We start from the raw sequence: 23970 nt of genomic DNA, 5'->3' as shown, positions 1-23970 counted from the left end.
CCTTATTTATTTATTTATTTCTCATAGGGGAAAAAAGGAGGGAAGCAAAGCAGAATACAACAAACATCTAAGAATGAAAGAAAAAAACATTATAAATACTAAGTAAATCAGACAAAAATAATTAAAGGCTCTGAAAAGTTTGCTTTATTTCATCCTTGTTAACCTATTACCTTGTTTTACACTTAGGGAAGTCATAGTATTAACAAAGGAGGACATGATGATTGACTCATCTTCAGGGCACACTGAAAGATTCTGAAATAAAACCGAAAAAGTCAGTACATGTTTAAAATTTTTAAATAAATGACATGAGAAATATTATGGCAGACAAATGAAACATAAAGGGTGATTTAAATTGGCTTTAAAAAAGAATCCAAAACTTTCCCATCCAAGATATTAAAAATGACCACATTAAAGTTTAAAATATTAGGTCTGACACTATACAAATATTTTTAGCTTAATGATTTAACAAATAACAATATGATTCATGTAATAGCAAGGAATTTGTTTTATCACTATAAAAATATATTTCTGAAGGAACGGTAAAAGAAAGCATAACAAAAACAGAAATCTCTTTCAAGATCAATGTTAAATGCTACAAAACTTGATTATGGCAATTATTAACAATTAACAAGATAACCAAAATGAACTAGTTTATTGGTCCACAGTACAAATCTTATGGCTTTTAAATACAATGTACTGCAGAGAGTTTTGTATGTACGTGATAAACAATAAAGAGTTATGTTCCTATAGCAGAGAAAAATTAGAAGTTTAGAACTGGAAGTAATAGAGGAGAGGTGCAGGGGAGCTCCTGAAACCAGTTGAAACTAGGTAAGACTGGACAGAACTAGTTATGTAGTTAAAAAAAAAAAAGCTGAAAGTAAGACAAAAGTTATATAAGTATAGAGTAAGCATGCTTAATTGCTTCATAAATATTAACTTCTCAAAAGGAGCTCAGGCTCATTTTAATGGTCATATAATGTATATAATGGGAGAGGGGGCACATTAAAGAGCATTATAAGAGCATCAGGAAAGAATGTAAACTTCATCACCCCAGCCATTGGGGACATGGGGGAAAGGGACTTTGTGGCTGGAGAAGAAATAAAAGGTTGTGATCATGCCTCTGAAAAGTGTGTGAGAGCTCATTCTGAATTTCACACCCATTTCCTGAAGGAACATTTCAAAGTTTGAATTGTTTCACTCAGTCTGAGTTTGTTCATTTACTGAGCCTTTATTTGGGGTTCAAAATTATTTTTCTGACACACAGACAACATAGAAGTCAATAATTAACATATCCCTTGGCTTATTTAGTAAGTAGTAGTTATTTTAACAAAAATTACTTTTGTCATAAGTTATTTCTCTACTAAAGGATATAATTAGTAGTTGTTCATTTGATTTTAATGAAAACTAGAAAATGGAAACATCTGAGCTCCACCTAGTGGATATGTGAGAAAACCAAACAGAAATTTAAATAATCTCTAATAATATCGTATAAGGAGAAAAAAGATTTTATACCAGTCCTGCAGTCAGTTATATCCTAAAAACAACTGAAATTTATATCTCAATATTAGAAATTTGTTATTATTATTATATATCAAAAAGCAGAAAAGGTTTTAAAATTCTGTGGACTAGTAAAATAAAGATACTTCACCAAAGCATTCAATTTGTAATTTTAAAGAACTCAATATAATCTCAAATTATCACTTTTATTATATTCTGCCATTTTAAAATATTTTGGGGAAATAGCATTTATTATTTATATAATCTAAAGCAAATAAAAGTAGAGTGGTCTCCCTTTTTGTCAGACTACTCAAATGAGATAGAAATGTTAAGAACTTATATCCTTATGGAACAGGATAACTAGTTAACATCTCTCTTAGAGAGGGAAAAAAAACACAAAACTATAACTGAAATTACAATTACTATAATACTAATAAAAATGAAAAATCAACAGGAAGAAAATAAGTTTAAGAATACCCCCTTTACAATTAAAAACCCTGATAATTATAAAATGATGTTTATTATTATTATTATTATTATTAAATGGGAAAGTAAAAAAATAGCAAAAATTCACAGAATCATATAACTACAGAGTTGAAAAATTCTATTAGTTCAGTCCCTTTGTAAATCAGGAATCTAAAGCCCAAAGCAGTGAAGTAACTTGTCCTAAGGTCGCAAGCTACATGTCAGAGCTTACATTACCCAGCTCCTCTGAGTATTCTGATACCAACTCTAGTTGGTCGGTTTTCCAGATTTAGCCTTCACTTAATTATTTTTTAACTGGAGCAAATTTGGTAACCTGGCAATTAAAATATTGGATTTCAAATCTTACTTCGAACATGGTGAATCAAAGACAAGTCACAGAATCTTTTAGAGCCTCGGCTTCTTCAACTATGAGATGACAATATTCAAAAATATCTCCTTCAAAGGACTTTTAAAAAAGTTCTTTACAAATCATAAAGCACTATATAAATAGCATAAGTATTTCTGATAATAATTCTTATAAATTAATTATAGCAGAAACAAGTGATACAATGATAGAAAGTAAGAAATCTGATTTTTTCTTTTTACCTGAACAAGCTCATTTAAAACCACAGCATCAAAGCCAGAGAGATACTGCACATAATATCTCTGCATTACTGGTCCATATTTTCTCACATGTGCCCTGAGCTCTTCCATGTAGAATATCAGTTCAGCAATGTGCCTTTAAAAAAATGAAAAAAAAAAATCACATCCTATAAGACCTTCAATACTAGGTGCTTATATTTTCATATATATACACACTTCTAAACACAAGCCTGACAAATCTGTTCACTATTTATTTTCATATTGTTACTTCCAAACTGTGCCTCTACTGCCATTACTTGCTATCTTACCTTCTTTTTTATGATGTCGATGCTACAATATAAATTGTACTTCTGGTTCTGCTTATTTCACTGTGCATCAACTAAAAAATCTTTTCATTAGCTTTCCTTCTGTACTTCTCTTCCTCTTTTCAGTCCAATGCTAAGAAAGCCATCTACAATTGATGTCCCTACTTCCTTTCTTTTCAATCTCTTTTTTACATTAAATCTTATTTTCAGATCTACCTCTCTCCATCAAGGAAAACAAGAAAAACAAACTGTTACAAACATTTATGGGATTACTCATTGCTTAATTTAATTCCTTCAATTTCTTTTTCTTCTCATTGCTAAAGCTAAGATTTATAGTACAATATTGAATGACAGCGATGATAATGGGCAACTTTGTTTCACACCTGATCTTACTGGGAATGTTTTTAACTTATCCCCATTAAATATAATGCTTGCTGAGGGTTTCAGATAAATGCTACTTATTTTAAGGAAAACTCCATTTACTCCTATCTCTCTAGTGTTTTTATTTAAAAATGGATACTATTATTATCAAATGCTTTTTCTGCAACTATTGCGATAATCATATGACTTCTGTTAGTTTTGTTACTAATAGGATAAATTATGCTGATAGTTTTTCAGATAATGAACCAACTCTCCATTCCTAGTATAAATCCCATTTGGTCACAACATACAATCCTGATGATAAACTGCTGTAATCTCTTTACAAAGATGTAGTTGAATCAAACAAGACAAATTCTCTAATTGCCACACCTATTTTTTTATATGTTATTATTGTTTGTTCAACCTATTTCCCAAACCAGTATCAAATAGTTGATATATACTGCTTTATAAGACAAGTCTAGGATCTGATACTGTTAAATGCCCTCCCTTCCCATTCCCCTTCATTAATATTCTTGATAGGTTTGATTATGGTTCCTCCAGACAAAATGTGCTATTATATTTTTCTAATTCTACAAGGTAATTCTTGGATAGTTTGTTATTGGCACTGAAAAAATACATTAATATAGGTAATATTGTCATTTTAATTAAAATGTCTTGGTCTATCCACGAACAATGAAAGTTTCTCCAATAATTTAGATTGGTTTTTATTTGAGTAATGAGAAAATTGAAGGGATTAGGATAGATAGTGGTTAACTGTAGAAACTGAGTGAAGCACATATTTTATCTTGTAATTCAATGCTGGAGCTAGCTCAGTTCCCTTTCTATTCAATTATAGATCTACATGATAAAACTTTATTCAATTGTGGGAACTGGGGAATAAACCTTGTTGCATTGAGTTTCTTCATTTTACAAATGAGCAAACTAAGACACAAAAAAATTAAGTGGCTTGCTTTGTGTCACATAGCTAGCACCAAAGGCATAATTCAAATTCAGGTTTTCTGACTCTTAAGACCAGCACTCTATCCATTATATCAACTAGAGAGAGCCAAATACTAGAAATATAACTGCACAAAAGTCTAAGATTCCTCTGTTAGGCTCTGAAAGCTAATATAAAATCTTTATCATCCTAGCTTCAGTAAGTATGATGTCCTTCAATTATGCTATAAAATTTATAAAATATTTTCAAATTTGGACAATATGTGACAGAAGACAAGGTTGTTTTGTTAATAATTATTTCCCACTGGTGGTGGGGAAAAAATAAGACTCCACATGCCACCAAGAAATCCCAATAGGAGGAGGATTCATCCCAGAAGACTGTATCAGTTTTTATTTAATTTTAAAACCTCATCAGTATCCTCAGTACCTTTTGCCCTTGTGATTGGAGAACTAGAGGACAGAACAAGAAATCTTCCCAAAGTTTTCATTTGAAGGGGAGTCCTTGGGGCAGTGAAATGGTACAACAGATTGAACACTGGCCCTGGAGTTAGAAGGGTTCAAATCTGGCTTCAGACACTTAACCCTTCCTAGCTGTGATAGGCAAGTCACGTAACCCCAATTGCCTCATAAAAGAAAAAATAAAAAAAAATCAAGAGGGGTCCCAGGTCATTTCCCATCATCATGCATTCCTTGGACTATACTTCATTTCTTTGCACTCCAGCTTTCAAGAGTCCTTTTACGTACTGTCTTCCTTTCCTAATCCATTAAAGTAAAAACTACTTGAGGGGCAGGCTGTGCCCACAGTGCCTGGCTTGCTGTAAATGCCTAAATGTTTTATTAATTAATAGTAGTATTCTTTTTAAAACATTCTTACTATTATCCCAGTCCCTGAACCCTTAATATGTTTTTTAAAAAAATGCTAACATACTTATCTATAAAGTCATCTGCACTCTTCTTTGGCATGTTATCTGCATGACGCAGTAGCCAAATGATTTCATCACGAGCAAAAGATAATGCCATAAATACAAAAAGTGCCTGAAAAATAGAAGGTTACAGCCTTTATATTTTAACAGTTCTAAAGAATATTTACCAAACTATACTTCCATTTACCTTCTCCCAATACCCCTCCACCCTCAGAATTTTCTTACTCACAAGTCATTTCTGAGACAGATAAGTCAGGAGAAAGTACAGAATAACAAGTTCTATTATAGAATTTGGGAAGCTTTGAGGGGAAAAAAAAGTCTTCCTGCTGTTTTGGGGAAATTAAAAGAATAAAACAACTTAAGAAAAACAGATAACAGAAATCACTAAGATTAAAGGGAAGAAATTGTTGAGTGGTAAATTTGAGATTTATGCAAGAAAAAGCTTCCCAATAGAGCTGTCCAAAAATGAAAGAGGCAGCCTATGTAACAAGTTAATGGGTTCTCCTTTAGTAGAAATCTCAAAGCAGAGGATTACTAACCAATTCTTAAGTTATACTGAAAAGGGAATTCCTATTAAGATCCAGGTTGATCTAGTTAACCTTTCAAGTAACCTCTAAATATTCCTTTTCAGTCTAATTAAATGTAATCTGATTCCAAAGTAAACATTTAAAATAACTTTATAGTATTGAATGGTTCAATTTAGGATTTTATAACATGTCACTTTTTTAGTGAAAATAAAGGTGAAATTCATTACCTTAGGTCCTAGCAAGCCAGGTTGATCAGACAAGACAGTTGCTAATTCTTTCAGTGCAGATCTTAAAAACTTACGTCTTTCTCTATGCATAGAACCACTACATTAAAAGAAAAATAAAATGGAGATTTACTCATTAATTAAAACTTGAATTGTTTCACAAGTTAAATATTTTAGTTTATAGTATCTTTTAGTTTTTTGGTTTTGTTTTTCAAAAAAATAATTTGAGTGAAGATAAATGAATGCTAAAATAGAAGTAACATTATTATTGAGCTATACTGCAGAGTACTTAGAAAAAAATGGATAAGCAATTCAGGAAATTAATCATAGGACTTGGTTCAAAGCAGATACAGTACCAATGGACTTCAATTAGCTAGACAGCATTGCTTGACATTATGGTTTCCTAAAAACAGAGTACTTAAATTTCTAAACTTGCCACAATGATAATTTCATCCTTTTATCCTCCAAAAGGTGCAGGAACCAACACAAGAAAAATTTATTCTAAATCTCATTCTTACCAACAGAGAAAAAGAGGCTACTGAGATGAAAAAGATGCAATTATGGAAGGGATAGTGATACTACAAGTAAGATTTTTTTAATAGAAGAGAAAAAATTTTTTTGAATATAGATTTTAAAGGATTTAGGGGAAAAATATTAAAGATCTATGAAGTCAGTTCAGAAGTAACGGAAAACTCAAAAATTTATTTCTGATAACATACAAAAGAACAATTTTGATAAGAAAAAAATGCTGAATAAAATGATCAATGCACATATAAAAGGAACTTGCCAATTATATCAGATTTTTTAAAAAGATACGTACAAAAGACAAGAGCAGAGGTATATAACAGAATGAATTCACAAGTATAAAACAGTCCTTTAAGAATCATACTTCTGAGAGCACCTAGATAGTTGCAGTGGATAGAGTACCAGCCCTGAAGTCGGGAGGACCTGAGTTCAAATCTGGCCTCAGGCACTTAACACTCCTAACTGTGTGACTCTGGGCAAGTCATTTAACCCCAATTGCCTCAGAAAAAACAAAACAAAACAAAACAAAAACAAAAACAAAATCAAGACTCATACAATAAGGATGCAGCAGCCCACAATGAGTTGTGGCTAGCAAGGAAGGCTTAGGACAACAAAAAGTAACTTTTAAAACTATGTTCAGAAAAGATAAAAACAGTTCAAAGACGGAATAGGACTGTCATTCAGAGTGGAAAGGAGAATAATTACATGGGCAGGTCTATTAACTTCTTTTTGATTGTTTTCTCAGCTAAGGATAATGACCTTTCAAATAAAAAGGATATTAACAGGGCTAATAAAGATTTGAGATCTGCTGTAAGTAAAGATACAAAAGAATATCTAGATATTCCTAATAAGTTCAAGTCTACTGGATTAGGAGACTTAAATCTTAGTGTATTGAAAATGGTGAAGATCACAGTTTGAGCCAATATCAGTGATCTGTAAAAGATCATGAAGAATAGCGTATGAATCATAGAAATGAAGAGCCAACGTTTCAATTTTTAAAAGGAGAAAGAATGGGAGTCTTCAACTAATGGAAAAATTCTACAATATATTATTAAAAGGAATGTTTAGTAGCCATCTAGGAAAAAAACACAGTAAAAACAGAATGCAGTATTGCTTCTTCAATAGATCATACTTATTTCCTTTTTTTGTGAGAGCCAATGAATAAAGATGTCTTCAGAAGTTGTTTTTCAGTTATGTATGACCTTATGGACCATATAACACTAATGCTTGCCCTTGGAGTTTTCTTGATAAAAACACTGAAGTGGTTTGCTATTTCCATCTCTGATGGATTAAGGGAAATAGAAGTTAAGTGACTTTCCCAGGAGCACAGAACTACTAAATGTCTGAAGCTGGATTTGAACTCCAATCTTCTTGAATTTAGCCCCAGCACTCTGTCCATTGAGCTATCTAGCTGCCATAAGACTTCTGAAGTGTTATCCTGTAAAACACTCTGTTTTACTGGGACACTAATATATTGTTGGTGGAGTTGTGAACCGATCCAACCATTCTGGAGAGTAATTTGGAACTATGTCCAAAGGGCTATCAAAATGTACATAATGTGCAAAATGTGCTTTGATTAAAGCATTTTTTCCCCCTTTTGATCTGATTTTTCTTGTGCAGCAAGATGATTATATAAATGTCTCCATATATTGGATTCAACATACACTTATAATATGTTTAATGTATATTGGATTACTTGCTATCCAGGTGAGGGGGTAAGAGAAAAGGGGGGAAGGAATTTGGAACACAGAGTTTTACAAGGATCAATGTTGAAAAATTATCCATGCATATGTTTTGAAAATAAAAAGCTTTAATAATAATTAAAAAATTCTGTTTTAGATTCTGCAAAATCAAAGTAAAAAAATTCTTCCCAAGATAATATTAATTACCTAATTTTTTAATATTTAAATCTTTATTTCATTTCTAAGTTTTTATATCCGTTTCTAGTTCTTTTCTCCTACCTAGTCTTCCTTTCTCACTTTCATCACTTAAATTAATTCCATTCCTCTCTCAAACACTATTTCAATTCATATTCTCTTTCATGAAGCTTTTCCCCACTACGCTCAACAACTTATTTTTTGGATAGTTATTTTGTGTATCATAAGAGCTTTATGATTATCTCATTTGATATTCACAACAACCCTGGAAAATAGGTGACATTATGATTTCCATTTTAAAAAAGGGGAAATTGAGGCAAAAAAAATTATGCTTCTTACCCAAGGTAAGTGTCTGAGATTGGATCTGAACTCATGTCTTCCTAATCCAGGCTTAGCATTGTTATCTACTGTGCAAGGCTGCACATATTTACCACATATTATTTAGCACATCTTCTTTATTAATTTCATATGTAATTTTGATCTCCTCAACCTGCCATATATTTGGTAATATCCTACTCCCTATATACAGCACAGTTCTAGGTTCAATTAGTACCTATTGATATAAAAATAAAACCTCATGATTTAAGTTATTATTAAATATATAAATGCATATGGAGGCAGCAAAGTATATATGAGGAAAGAATAAAGGACTTAAAGAATCAGGAAGACTTAGGTTCAAATTCTGCACAAAATGTATCAACTAAATGAACATGGTCAGGTCACACTGATCCTCAAAGCTTAATTTTCCTAATTTGTAAAATGAGGGTACTTATTTTATCTCATTAGGTTCTTTGAGAGTCAAATTGACTGAATTTATATAAAAATATATTTCAAACTTTTAAAATATTCTACAAATATTAGTAGTTATATTACATCCCCATGTAAAAACTCTGAATAGAAAGAAATTAGAAGTCCTGGTTGCAAAACAAAGAAATTAGTTAAAGCAATACATACTTCCTCATATAAGTAATTATGAAAACAAAAATGGAATACTGATATTGGCACAGAAGCAGGAAAAGAAAACATTTATAAATTATTTTAAAAATTAAGTACTTTTGCTAATTAAAAGTTATTACAATAGTTTTCATTTTGTGAATCATATATAATAATAAAGCAATAAATTCAATTATTGCTATTCCTTAAAGAAAGATCCTTAGGAGGAAGGAAGAAAAAATGGAAATGAAAATATTACAAAAAGGAAATGCTGAAAATCAGAAACATTTTTTTTAAGAGAGATCCTCATGAAAAACATATTTCCAAAAATCTGACACTATATACTTTTGGCAATGTTATACATGACAGGAAAAAAAGTATGATACCATCATACTGGTTCACATATATTTCCCCCTCAAAGCTGGCTGATAAAAAACTGCTACAACAAATATTGTAAACTATTATCAGTGGTACCTTTCAAAAAGAACTAATATAGTCTGCCAATTTTTGAATCAGCACAGAGTATTTTTTTTCCAGAATTAACCAATCCTGTTTAAATCAAAAATTCAAAAGTATACTGTTTGCATTTTAGAATTATTTAGTGAATTTTACAGCCAGAATCAAAACACAGAATCAAGTATATTGTATTTACTTTCACTTTAAAATAAGTAAAGGAAAAGAAGTCAAAATGGAAAGGGGGAAAAACCCCAAATCTTCCGCATTGGTAAAGAATTGTATAACATGCCTTGTAAAAATATTAGCAGTCTAATAAGATTTATAAAGAACCTTAATTCACTGTAAAATATTGTGTTGGAAGCACTAAAACAGAAATAAGGCATGAAAGAATTAGAACCAAGTAAAATGAAAAAAAAAAAAGAAAAAAAAAAGAACCAAGTAAAATGATTTAGTTTATGGGAAACCAGAAAAACTGTCAAAAGGTGCTACTAAATACACCAATTTTCATTTACAATAGCATTTTAAATTTACCCTCATGAGAAAGAGAAAACTAAATAAAAGAAATATGAAAGGAAGACTGGCCATATCTATGAACCAAAAGTTCAACTATAAAATTTGCATTCTATGGAAAATCATTTGCAATATCCACATTTCTTATCAATAAATAAAAAGATGAAGTTCTAAAGCAGAGACTGGCACTCACTTAAAAGTAGCACGTGCTTGTGTTTTAGGGTTTAGGTAAGGAACAGAAAAGAGATGTGTGCAAGTACCAATTCTTAAACAAGGGATATTAAAAGTGGCCTGAAACTTAAAAGAAAACAGAACCTATGGTAACTTCCTGGATTCTACTGAAAAATCAGTCTTCATGGAAGGAATGACAGAGAATGCTAAGTATGAAGTATTAACTTTTTATTAAAATTTCTAAATTTTTAAATTCGGTTTACTTTAAATTCAAACTACTTTAAAATACTTAGATGTCTAGATTATGTCATGAAAAATTCTCCTTCCTCCAACTAGCATGTAAACTGGTATATTTACAATGTATATTTCAATAAAAAGCAGTTATTGTGTATATTACAACGTATTATTTCAACAAAAAATATTTTAAGGCACAGAATAATCCTTGACAAAAAACACTACACAAAAATGAAAGTTATAAAAACACTTACGCATGTGACACTGCTGCTTCTTTGCACTCTCTTATGTCATTAATACGTTTGTTGTAGCTACAGGTTAAAAAAAAATATCAGAAATGTTAAATCTTAGCAATTACATCAATAACAACCTAAAGTTGGAAAAACTCAATGATTAATAAAATTCTGGTTTAGGGTCTAGTGAAACTGTTTTTCGTTATAATTAAGTGATAGTGAAATAAAAAATGTATTAACTAATTTATAATGCTACCTCTAACCAACATCATTTATTTACTACTTCATCTTCATTTGCATTAGTCATGAATGCTACTGAGAGATATTTCCAATTCTTTTATACTGATTTCCTAAAATCAAAAATTTAAATGCTCAATAACAGAAATTCTAAAATAATTAATTAACTAAAGAATGTGTTGTTACTAAAATATTTATTGATCTATTAAAAATGACTCTTAGCATAAAGTAAAATCCAAAAATCAAATAATGGGACTAGTTCAAGCTCTGTAATGTGTAATTAGGCTTAGCTGTGATCTTTAACATTTTGATTGTTACTTTACATATATATACTGGATTTACCTTAATGCCCTCATTTTTATATGGTGTCTTGCCCATTATGTTATATGTTCTATAACAAAAATTGTTTTTGTTTTCTCTTTTTGTTTCCCTAGCTCTGAGAATGATACCTTGCACAGAGTAAGAACTTACCTTATTAATGTATAAAGCACATCTATGTTGGTGTGCTATCTGGCTATTAGTAACCAAATCAAATTATCATTTGTAACCTTAAAAATTGTGGTTTTTATATGAGGAATTACTTTTGCATATATAAAGTCAAATCATCTATCCATTTTTTCAATACTTAAGATGCCTATTATTCTAAAAATCTCATATACTATCACTTCAGTAAGAGCCAAATCTTACTTCTTGTTAGCTTTACTATAGAAACACTGATTTCTTACAACTGTTAAATCATAGGATTGTAATTCAATTAAAAATACTTTTACTACCTCATGCTGTCCTGGCCACTGTCAAATTCTCATATAACTAAATTTTACCATAAATAAATTTCAACTAAAAAATGGACTTTTTCTGATGAATCTGTATCCTAAAAATATTTATTTTTCTTAAACCATAGTAGCATTATATTGCAATTATCCCTTTCACTTAATGCAAGAATCAAAGGCTCTTGGAATTTAAACATGTTGATAAAATTATAATTATTAAGAGCTAGCAGATTATTATAAATAAGCTTTTGAAATGCCAGAGTTCAAGATTTTAAATAAATAGGACAAAATGCTTTAGAAATCATTCTTATAAGATTACCCTTATCAATTGATTATACTAAATAAACTATTAAATTAAGTTGATGGCATTAACATTAACAAATTAACTATATTATATTATACTATTTTCCAAAAACATATCTGATAAAATCCAAAGAAAACATAAATTATTTATATATATATACTATACTTATATATATATATATATATATATATATATATAATATATATAAGTATATATAGTTATATATACTAAACAATGTATAGTCACTTCAGAGATAGGAGTCAAGAAAGTTTAGAATTTATAGAAACCAAAAACTAAAACAAAAATAGCCAACATCTCGTCAAACTGGCCAAAAACCCTTAGAAAACTAAATCCAATTTCTAAAAATCATACTCCAAAAAACTTGTAAACTACCAGAAAAATATTTCTTCATTTACCTTGCAAATTGGTATTTTAAAACAGTGTACTTAATAAAGGGCTTATGGCAATTATTATAAGCCATTAAATCATTTGCACTGACAAATTAAGATTTCAGGTTTTCACCAGAATGTTAAATGTACAGGGTGGGTATCAAAGACAATAACAATGGAAATTTCAGGCTTCTCAATCTTCTAGAACAAAGATTCTTAACTTGGGATCTGCAAAGTTTTTTTTTTTTTTTTTAATATTTTGATAACCATATTTCCTTATCCTATGTATTTTATTTTATACATTTAAAAATATATTTTTCAAATGGACTCTATAGGTTTCATCAGAATATGATTAACCTTATAGCTGATTCTATCAATATATAAAAGAATAAAATAGGTATTTATAATTGTTAAAATGAATGATTTTATATAACAATTTTCAAGTTAATTACATAACTAAGGCAGTATTTTTTTAAAATACAGAAAGCTCCAATTAAGAGGGTTGTGGCTTCAAATTTAATTTCCCCTCAACTTTCTATATATATAGATACATATATGTGATATCTCTCTCTCTCTCTCTCTCTCTCTCTCTCTCTCTCTATATATATATATATATATATACACACACACATATATATATATACACATACACACACACACACACACACACACACACACACACACACACATATATATATATATCTCCTTGCCTTCAAGTATTTCATACAGAGTTTCCTGGTGAAAGAACACTTACATGTAAAAAGTGAAAAAAAAATTATTGTTAGAGAAAACATTTTTAAATTGGCATTTACATCATAAAATCTTAAGTTAGAACATCACTTGGAGTAATGCCCAATATAGAACCACATATTTTCTTCAGTGACTCTTTCTTGAAAGCACTTCTAAAGATTTTAAAACTCCAAATAACACAAGAAATAAAAAAGTAAAGACTTTTATAAAAAAAAAAAATATATATATATATTATATATATATATATATATATGTGTGTGTGTGTGTGTGTGTGTGTGTGTGTGGTGTGTGTGTGTGTGTGTGTGTATATATATATATATATGTAAGCTGCTACCCTAAAATAAAAGCTCCCCCCCCCCAAAAAAAAAAAAAAATCCGGGAAAAATGTATAGCCATGTGCATGTACATAACACCCTCTCCTCCTCTCCCCGCCTACAGTGATTAAAGGTCTTCATACGGGTTCATACAAACTAAATTTAGGGAAATAGGGCATACTGGTTTTATTCCAACCTACATTTTTGTGCTACAGAATTAGTAAGTTCTTTCTCATATTATCTATTTAGAATATAAGCAATTTAAACATTAAAACAATAACGACCTGATGAAAAATACAAGAAAAATCAGCTCATACCCTCTTATGTTTACGAACAAGTCTTCAGCAGCTTTATGAATGTGAAAAACTTCATCCCGAAAGAGAGAGAGGCAAGAACTACTTTGAAGAGCTAATTTCCAAAGGTTCAGTGCTGTAGTATCAGTATTCAGGATCCCATGACACAAAATAAAGCCGACTTTAAAGAAAAAGAAAGCAAATACTAGTATAAAAATTTGGGGCAATGAGATCCTATATAATATAGGTCTTAGGAAAAAAAAAAATACAAATAGCAATTCATAAACTCCATAGCTTAATTTATAAATTTGTAGGAGTAATATTGTTAGATTGGAATACTATCAAAATTCTATTTGTTTTATAATACTAAAAAGGCAGAGTCTATTTTCTCAGTTATTACATGAGAAGAAGAAAGGAATTCAGTTCTAGATGGAATGTAAAGTTCTATCACCAGAGATAGGTGATTTAGAATCATTCTGTAACATTTTATATTTACATATAATAACTTACAATCAGCTATGTGGTACTAGCTTCCAACCTCATCATTGAGCCAAAACTAATTTTTTTCCTAAGTTACTAAGGATGTATTAATAAATAAATTGACTACTTTTCCATCCTCATCTTTCATTTTTTCTGCAACTTTGGACACCCGATTCTCTCCTTTCAAGTTTTCTATGACACTGCTATTCCCTTTTATTTTTCCTACCTTTCTAACTGCTCCTTCTCAGGTTAATTTAATGTATATTCCTCCAGATCACAACTGCTAACTGTGGGTATCTCACAGGATTCTGTCCTGGGCTGTCTTCTCTTTTCACTCCATGCTATTTTACTTAATGATCCCATTAGTTCCCATAGTTTCAATTATAATCCTCTTACAAATGACTCTCAGATTTACTTATCTAGTCCTAGCTACTGCCTTGACTTCTTCTTGTCTTCCCAACTTCCTATTAGACATCTCAAACATCTTAAATGCAACATATTCAAAATTAAACCCATAATATTTCCTTCCAGATGCTCCCCTCTTCCTAAATTTGTTAAGGGGACCAGTCTCCCAGTCACACAGGCATGCAACCTAAGAGTTCATACTCCAACTACTCATTCTTTCCCTGACCATATCTAATGAGTTAATAATTACTGATATTTTTACCTTACTAACATCTCTGGTATTCAGCTTCTTCTATTCCCTGACATTGAAACAATCTTGGTACAGGAATTCATCACTTCACACCTAAGATACTGCAACAGCTTGCTGGTTAAGTCTCTCTGCCTTCCCACTTCAATCCATTCTCCACCAAGATATCAAACTGGTTGATCTGAAGCACAGGTTTGACCTATGGTTCCTTCATCTACACTCCCACTCTATTCAATCAACTCTAATTGCTCCTTAATATGCTCAAGCTCAAATATAAAATTCTATTTGGCTTTTAAAGCCCTCTATAAAATCTGGCTACCTTCTATCTTTCCATCTTACATTTATGCTCTTCCACATAAACTATAACTCAATTAACATTGAACTCCTTACTGTTTCCTTACATATAAGATTCCATTTCCCAAATCTAGACATTTTCACTAATGATCTCTTATGCCTAGAAATCTCTCTCCTAATTTTCACGTCCTAGCTTCCCCAGTTTCTTTCAAGTCTCAGTTGATGTCATGTCTTTCACAAATAACCTATCTCAGACCTCCCTTAATTTAGCACCTTTCCTCAATTTATCCTGTACATAACTTGTTTGAATAAAATTGTTTGCATACTGTCTTGCTCCATTAGAATGTAAGTCCCTTGCTGTGGAGAAAGGACTGGGTTTCTTCCTTTCTTTTTCCTTTCTTTGCATTTCCAGTGGTTAGAACAGTATATGGCATATAGTAATATAGTAAATGTCAGGTGACTGACTGAAAGATTATTAGCCCAGAATAACATACGTAATATATGTCTGAGGCAGGACTTGAACCCTAGTATTTTTAGTTCTGAGACCACTAGCTTTCTATCTGTGGCATCAACAGGCCTCTTCACAAAGATAAATTTTAACTCAAAAGAGCATGCTTTTATCCTCCCCAAGAAGTTGATAGTTAAACTTGAAGAAAACAAAACCTTTCAAGTGAGTATATTTTAGATTAAAAATGAAGGTAAACAAAAAATCCTCCAGATAATAAAAGTTTAGAGATTACTTACAGATTATCCATTTTTCCATGGCATCCAAAGAAAGATATTCACATGGCATCTTTAAAAATAAGAAATGTTAAACTTGTGACAAGAAAGATAACTGAAATAAAATCCTATCCTCTTTTCTCTTTTCCTATTGATTTACTTAAAATATTCTATATCTCATTTATTTTGATTTAACACTACCCAAAAAGACAAATAATGTTCCACAATTAAAATATCCATATCTAAATTTTCCAGATAAATAGAAGGGTTACTAAAGTACATATACATAATATTCCTGATAGACCAATTTTATCCAGACTCCTCTAAAATAGTAATTCCATGCATTTTCTAAGCAAGTTTTTTCAAAAGAGAGAGATATTTTCAAGATTCAGAAAGCAATTTTGGAATTTTTGACATCTCAAAATATAAAACAAATATCTAACAATGCTGATATTTATGAAGTTTACTAAATATAATTCTTGAATGAGTTCTAGAAATAAGTATTGTATCAATATTTATGGGATGAGCTAAATTTTAATGACACTTGAATTCAAAGGACATGTCAATTTTCTACAAATTAAAATCTTTAACTGTATATATCACCTAATGATTTAACAGACTAATCACTCTATTAATATTATTTAAGGGAAGAAAGAGAATCATACTGTGTCAGATTGTGCAGGATTAAGCATTGTACTGGGTGCACTAATAAGGCTCAGTAACTGTGCATTTCTCCATTGGTCAGCTGAAAGATTTCTACGAGGATATACCATCTGTAGTGAAATTAGGGCATCTGAAAGAGACTATTTTAAAAAAAAGTAAATGTACAGTTAGATATTTCAAAATAATTTATAACTTGAAACTAAAAATGAGGTTTATCTTTGGAATTTTATCATAAAATACTAGCATATTCCCTTAAACTAAAAACAAAGTAAAATTCTGCGTTACTATTTAACTTTCACATATATGTGCACATACTCATACAATTTTGTCCTTTCAAAATCTATTATGCTGGTTTCTCTCACCTCATTCTCCCAGGGAAAGGGTCTTAAAGAATAATTCCTTTCTAAAACATTTGAAAAAAACATGGAATTACAAATAAATTATGTGATGGAATCTTCCACTCCAGGAATAAGGATCCAAAGATATTTAAGGTTTTATATGTTCTATTCCATTAAAAAAAAAAAAGGGTTTCATAATTTTCATTGTCCAAGTTTTCTATTGTATTCTTTTAACTATAACTATAAAGTAATACAACGTCAGTTTCCTGATAAGTGACTTCTAGGAAACATCGTGAATACATCATTTTCTTAATTATTTGAATATCAGACATAAAATAAACTGTCTGAAATAAACACTGTGATCTTTAACTCTTTTAGCTTGCTTTCCTAGTCACATTTCCTTTTTTCCTTTCCTTCTACCAAAAGTCAAAATTTTAAAAATTCATGTTTTTAAAAATTATGTGAATTTTTGAAAAGGAATATCAAGCATTACCCTAAAATAACTACATACAATGGAATGTCAAAAAAAAAAAAGGTAATATTTGTAATTTCTTTTCAAATGTACTTTAAAATTTTACCATGTATTCATTAAGCACCTGGGTAGGAGGTGTCCTCAAACCAAAGTAGGCTTTTCAGTCCTTATAGAGATAAGACATTGCCTAAATAGTTAAGCCTTACAACCATCATATAGATGAGATATAGTAGCCAAATAATTGAACTAAACAAGTTGAAAGTCAGCCAAATAGTGAGATTGAGTCCATCATTTTGTATAATCTTGCTACTTCTACAGGTAAAATATTGCACTTTTTTTATTTAAGGACCAATGAGATCAATCAACCATCTAGGAGAATTTTTTCACTTAATACCTCAAAAATGAAATTCAATATTGGCAACATTGTAATAGCTGCACTGATTCATTGTTCATGAAATTGTAAATTTGTATAATTTTTGCAAAGAATAATTTGATAGCATATATAGAAATGCAAAAATGTCATGCCTTCTGACTCATTTAATTATATGGAACATACGTCTCGATGTGTTATTAAAATGCCTCCAAAAGCTCTCTGTTCAAAGAATTCCATAGCAGCATTTAGTCACTGCAAAATACAGGAAACTATCTACATATCCAACAACAGAGACTTGTTTGAATAGTAATGTTTTAATGTAATGGAATATACAACCAAAAAAATTATAATCTGGAAAAACATTTATAAGAGAAGATTAAATAAAAGAAAAGCACAACCAGAATGGAGTATATATTAAATATGATCACATAAGGAAAAATAAAAGAATGAACTAAGAATCCAGATGGAAACTTATCAGGAATAAATGAAAAAAATGTTACATTTTATGAATTTGATATTAACTAATTTAAATGTAGCAAGTACATTTATTATCTGTTTTGTTATATTAAATTTCAAATAATACATTAAATTTAAACACTTATATAAACATGCAAATTTTTACTAGGTCTAGGGAAGAGCTATGTAAAAGTATTTGGTGACTCTTTAAGGTGCTTAAAGAAATTGAGGTAACTAATTATTGTTACATTATTACCAATAAAGATATGTCATCTTCCCAGGGCCCAAAACAAGACAAAAAAATTTTCAAAACCAGTCAAACCTTATGACTACAATCTCTATTTAGTAATTCACTAGATAAGTGAAATTACTGAAAGAATCTAAGAAACAATGCTAAGAATGATGAAATCCTGACAAGACACTTAAGGCTGAATGGGTATAGGCACTATTTTCATCAATGAAGCCTATTGAAAGTAAGGGCTTTCAAAGAGAAAGTGAAGTGAACAATTAGTTGTATGAAAATAGGATTTGATTTCTGGACAACAGTTTAAAATGTAGAAAGAATGGGTTCTTTGGCTCAAAAACTTTTCATGAAAACTGTTAACTCTTCATGTCTAACTTTTGATGACCCCCATGTGGGTCATCATAATGGAGTGGTTTGTCAGTTCCTTCTCCAGCTCATTTTATATACAAGGAACTGAGGCAAATGAGATTAAGTTACTTGCCCAGAATTATCTAAGTAATAAATGTCTGAGGTCCCATTTAAACACAAGAAGATGATTTTTCCTGACTCCAGGTCTACCATTTGAGTCACTGTGCCACCTAGCTACATGTCATCAGAAATAACATTAGAGCACCTTAAGAGCCCATTACAAAAAGTAAAAGTATAATTAGATACGTCCAAACAATTTTTAACTTGAAAGGGGGAAAATGGGGTTATATATCAGAGAGTACAAATGAAAAAGGCTTTAAACTAGGAAACCATACTTAAGATGTAAGTACAAAGTATGCAGAATACACTTTATAATTCATAGCAATCAAACCCATGGATAATCTCACATATCTATACACAGACACAAAAAGAAAACAAGATAAAATCAATATTCACAAATTCTGTACTGCCAGGCTTTGACCAGGAGTACAATGGTAAAAATATTTTTTGTCTGGAACAATAAAGATGGATAAGGAGGGAGGTTGCAGCATTAACAGTGCTTTTTACAAAAGTATAATTGATGTAAAAAATGTAGTGACCAGAGAAGGAATGCATGGTGAATAGCATTTGGGGAAAAAAAAAAATTAATGGAAAGAAACAGTACAAGACTGTCACTGGAATATGGATGTATTAGAGGATCACCTGTACAAAAGGAAGAAACTGACAAGGGAAGAACTGATGTATAAGTGTGACACAGAACTACACAGAACACTAGAATGATAAGGAGTGTATCTCTCTCTCTCTCTGTGTCTCTCTCTTTTTCCCCCTCCTTCCCTTCCTCTATTCTTCTCCCTCTGCCTTTCCTTCTCTTCCCCTCACATCCCCCTTTTTCTTTCTCTCTCTTTCTGTTATACACACATACACACACACACACACACACACACACACACACACACACACACACAAATTTTCTGGGCTTCCTTTAATGATAATTTTCTGCTATTTTAGACAAAAAAGGAATAGCTGCATGCTGAAGCAGAAATACTAAGACTAAATCCAGGAAATAGTAATTCCACTCTATGATTTATGACAGAGAAGAAGAAAGACAATGACCCAGATTTAAGGAAAGATTTCAACAAGTTCAAAAAACAGATAGGTACAATATAAGACTTCATTCAGAGACTAAAAGTCTAGAGAGGTAGTAGTCCAAGAAGGAGCGGGAGTTTTCAAAAATTTAGATTCTAAAGACAAAAAACAAATAATCCTAATGAAGAACAAAGAATCAATGTGGATGAACAGAAAACTCAATGACCAGCCTAAGCTGGACTTGGGAGAGATGTTGTATAAGAGATTCTGGTTCAATTATGAGTCCAATTTATTGAATTGAATGGCTCCTTTCAACTTAGACATTAAAGAAAAATTGAAAATAGAGAGTCACCTAGAATTATCTGCACCAATTAATATACTGTCAAAAAAAATCCAAAATAATGTTAGTCAAGTTAGAACTATGTCCCAAGGACAATCAAATAGTGTATATCCTTTGTTCCAGCCATATTCTACTAGTTCTATATAAAAAAGGGTAAAAGGACCTTTGCAAATTGAAGCATACTATTTTCTTTTTTTCATTCTTGGTTTTTCCCTTTTGTTGTTTCTTCTTTCACAACATGACTAATGTGAAAATATATTTAATATAATTGAACATGTATAAACTATATAAGATTGCTTGACATCTTGGAGAGGGAAGGAAAAAAATTTGGAACTCAAAAATCTTACAAAAAATGAATGTTGAAACCTATCTTTACATGTAATTGGAAAAAATAAAATATTATTTACCAAAAAAAAAAAAAAATCAAAATTATTTAACTGAAAAATTTATGCTAGTGAATAATGATTTTCAACACTAAAAAAGTTAGGGAACTATCACATCTCCACTCCTCACTTAAAAAATGAAGAGGCTGGGTTAAATGTTCATTATGGTCACCATAAACTCAAATTCCACAATTTTTTGAACAATACTTAGCAAATCTCATAAAATAGACCAAATCCTTAGCATACTATGAAAGATGACACAACTAGAATTTCAAAACTGAAAAGATCTTAAAGATGTTAATTCCCAAGATATTAAATATTAAATTATTTTCCCAAATGACAACATATGCCCTAAGAAGTTAGTTGTTTGGCTCTCTAGATCTCTAAATAGACACATGTACACACACATACATATCAACTACCTCCAAAACATATCTCATTAAACAATGAATTTATCAAGCATTTTATGAAAGTTGTGAAAATCCTTGGAGTTTTAAAGGCAGAAATGAAATAGTCCATGACCTCAAAAAGCTTACTGTTCTATTGGAAGAAACAATAAGTGTACACATGAGCATACACAAAATAAAATAATTTTATTAGGAGAAACCACTAGTGGCTGATCAGGAAAAGGGTTTTAGAGATGAGTACTGAAGGAAACCAGAAGCTCTAAGCAAAGGAGGTAAGGAGAGAATACATTTCAAGCAAGAGAAGAAGAAATAAATAGATTTCTCTGTTGCACTGGGAATCCAGTTGAGACTAGATATAAATCAAGTAGTAGTGGAAAAAGTCAGCATGAATATCTGACTTCCTCCAAGTACATTCGGTAATACATAAGTAAGAATGGAGAAGAGTGTAAAAAACAATACAAGAGTTACAGTTTGACATGGTGTTAACATCAATAACACTAACTCATAACATAATGTTTTGAGATTAGGATGCAAAATAACAAAAACAGTCTAGAAATCCACCAAAATGTCATTAAAAACTATCTACAAAAACTAACAGAAATACCTTGCTATGTGGTACAAATTCTTCCATCATTTTCTTTAAAGGATTTTCATAATCTACAATCATCTGGCCAAGTCTTGGATATTCTCGATCACTTAAAAACAAAATTTAAAAAAAAAAAACAATTTTTCATTTTTAAAGTCAATAAAGAAGAATTTTCAAATCTGGGGAGACTGACTTATACCTTGCTCCATGGGTCATTTCATGAGCATAATTGTACAATCCAATGATTGCTTTTCTTTCTTCAATTCGTGAGAGCAGTATCATTAATGTTGTGTAAGTTATGATCAAATCAAGGTAGTTCTTTGTTAAATCAAAGTTTACAGTCTGGAAAAAAGATAATGCTTTTTATTATTTTTTTTAATGACCATGAAATTTCACACATACAAAACAAAATTTAAATACTTATTACAAATAACTTGTAAGTAAAAAAATTCCCCCTTACAAGGCTGATTAGTAACTTTTATTGAAATATGACTGTTTTGCAAAAACTAACAGTATAAATTATGTCAATTACTTAGGAAACTTTCAAGATGAAAAGGCAATTACAAAAGCACAGAAAATATTATCATCAAATATCAAATAGAAGAATGGAAAGGATGGTAATTTCCAACATTTTGACATACCAGAAAACTTTATTTTTTATTCTGACTTTCTCCAATACACATAATTTGTCAACTTTATTCTCGATTTGCTACTGTAGTAACTTATCAAAAGAATTGATTATTTAGAGAGAACATTTAGAATTTTTTAAATTGGGAACATAAAATTAAGTTAATTTACTACTATAAGTACAAGGCAGAAAAGAATTATAGTTTAAAGAAACATCAGTTCTCTAGTAAAAACAGAATAATGAATGCCCAAGATGCATAATTTTAAAGAAAATCACTCTCTGCCAAGTATATTATGAGATATTTGTATTATCCTTAAGAGCCAGAAAAAAAAATCCATTAAATCACCTTCCCCTTAGGTACTTCAATGAATAGTTTAACTATGAGGATTTTTAAAGGCAAAAGGCTATTGGATCTGATAAAATCTTATTTAAAAATTTAAGATACTTACAATATCAAAGAAGACTTGGCAAACATCAATAGTATTCAGCAATTCACAAACATGATCCTGAAAATAAAATCTTCCTATTAATCACTGATATTTGAAAATAAATAATTTCAGAACCTAATAATCTACTATGCAGACTAATTATTAATGTTTCTATTTGGAGAAACTTTCAGAAACAGTTCACATTTTAAATTTCCTTATATAGGATAAAGTATTATGTACAATTTTAAATCTGAATGCTAATTCCAAGCAGTTAGGCTTCATATGAAATTCCATACCTTAAATTCCATAACATCTACAAAGGTGAAGTAGTATAATGCCAAATTCTTTAAAATCTCGGATTTTTCTTTCTGCAGCTGCGCAAGCTGTTGCTGTAAAATAATCACAAACATGCATGTTATTATTTGTATAGTTCAGAGGTGATTAACAGTAGAAATCTTCTTTGAGCTACACAGGTAAAACCAACATGGTTGCTATATGCAAGCAGAAGCTTTTGAAATTGTAGTCTTAGATAAATTCAGGCTTTTTAACAAAACCAAAATACTCAAGATAATAATTGCTAAAAGCGATCTGCAACTGATAGTGGAAGGCTATAAAATAAAATGGAGATTAGTACCTGAACTGAACTATTAGAAGAGCTAGACAGAACTGGAGAAAGTTAGGAAAACAGGATTGTAAAATGAGCAAGTTAAAAAAAAAAAAAAAAACTAAAAATGTCTGAGCATGAATCAATATGAAAATGGTATTATTTGAATTGCAAGAAAAGGTGAAGAAGTTTACAGGTAACACTACAAAAAACAATATGCTTTGTAAAGTTGAACTTACCAAAAAGAACATCCAGGCAAAGCCACGTTACGCATGCAAAATAAAATGTAGATACAAACATAAAATACAGTAACGGTTCTTTGACCAGTTCCACAAACACAATAATACATTAAACAAAAGAAAAAAGAAAGAAATGAGAAAGAAGCAAACACTGGTGTTAAGACAGTGGTGAACATATGGAAGAGGTATAAGTGAATACAACAAAAATATACTAACTTTTAACAAATAGCTTAATATTCAAATAATTGTATCCCAATTAGTTGATTTCAATATAAATTTACAAAGGAAAGTTATTCAAAGTACATTAACAGC

At 30.4% G+C, this 23970-nt stretch overlaps 1 protein-coding gene across 7 annotated transcripts in view; it reads right to left on the bottom strand.

Annotated features, from left to right (window-relative positions):
* NCKAP1 (NCK associated protein 1) overlaps positions 1-23970 on the bottom strand; it is a 107764-nt gene that overhangs the window by 46248 nt on the left and 37546 nt on the right. For 5 of the 7 annotated variants that reach the window (XM_051986067.1, XM_051986068.1, XM_051986071.1 and 2 more), the window contains 12 exons: positions 23112-23204; positions 22837-22893; positions 21959-22101; positions 21778-21868; positions 16669-16806; positions 16028-16076; positions 13882-14038; positions 10822-10878; positions 5865-5961; positions 5116-5222; positions 2569-2701; positions 171-252 (listed from right to left, as the gene is read on the bottom strand). In XM_051986067.1, coding sequence (XP_051842027.1) covers positions 171-252; positions 2569-2701; positions 5116-5222; positions 5865-5961; positions 10822-10878; positions 13882-14038; positions 16028-16076; positions 16669-16806; positions 21778-21868; positions 21959-22101; positions 22837-22893; positions 23112-23204 — 1204 coding nt within the window. The remainder of the gene's footprint in view (positions 1-170; positions 253-2568; positions 2702-5115; positions 5223-5864; positions 5962-10821; positions 10879-13881; positions 14039-16027; positions 16077-16668; positions 16807-21777; positions 21869-21958; positions 22102-22836; positions 22894-23111; positions 23205-23970) is intronic. The other 2 variants (XM_051986069.1, XM_051986073.1) reach the window with 1 other exon arrangement.

This window comes from Antechinus flavipes, chromosome 3 (assembly GCF_016432865.1).
Source record: "Antechinus flavipes isolate AdamAnt ecotype Samford, QLD, Australia chromosome 3, AdamAnt_v2, whole genome shotgun sequence".
In the NCBI taxonomy this organism is placed as follows: domain Eukaryota; kingdom Metazoa; phylum Chordata; class Mammalia; order Dasyuromorphia; family Dasyuridae; genus Antechinus; species Antechinus flavipes.
Note: the sequence above shows the minus strand (reverse complement) of the source record. Positions and strands in the feature narration are given on the sequence as shown.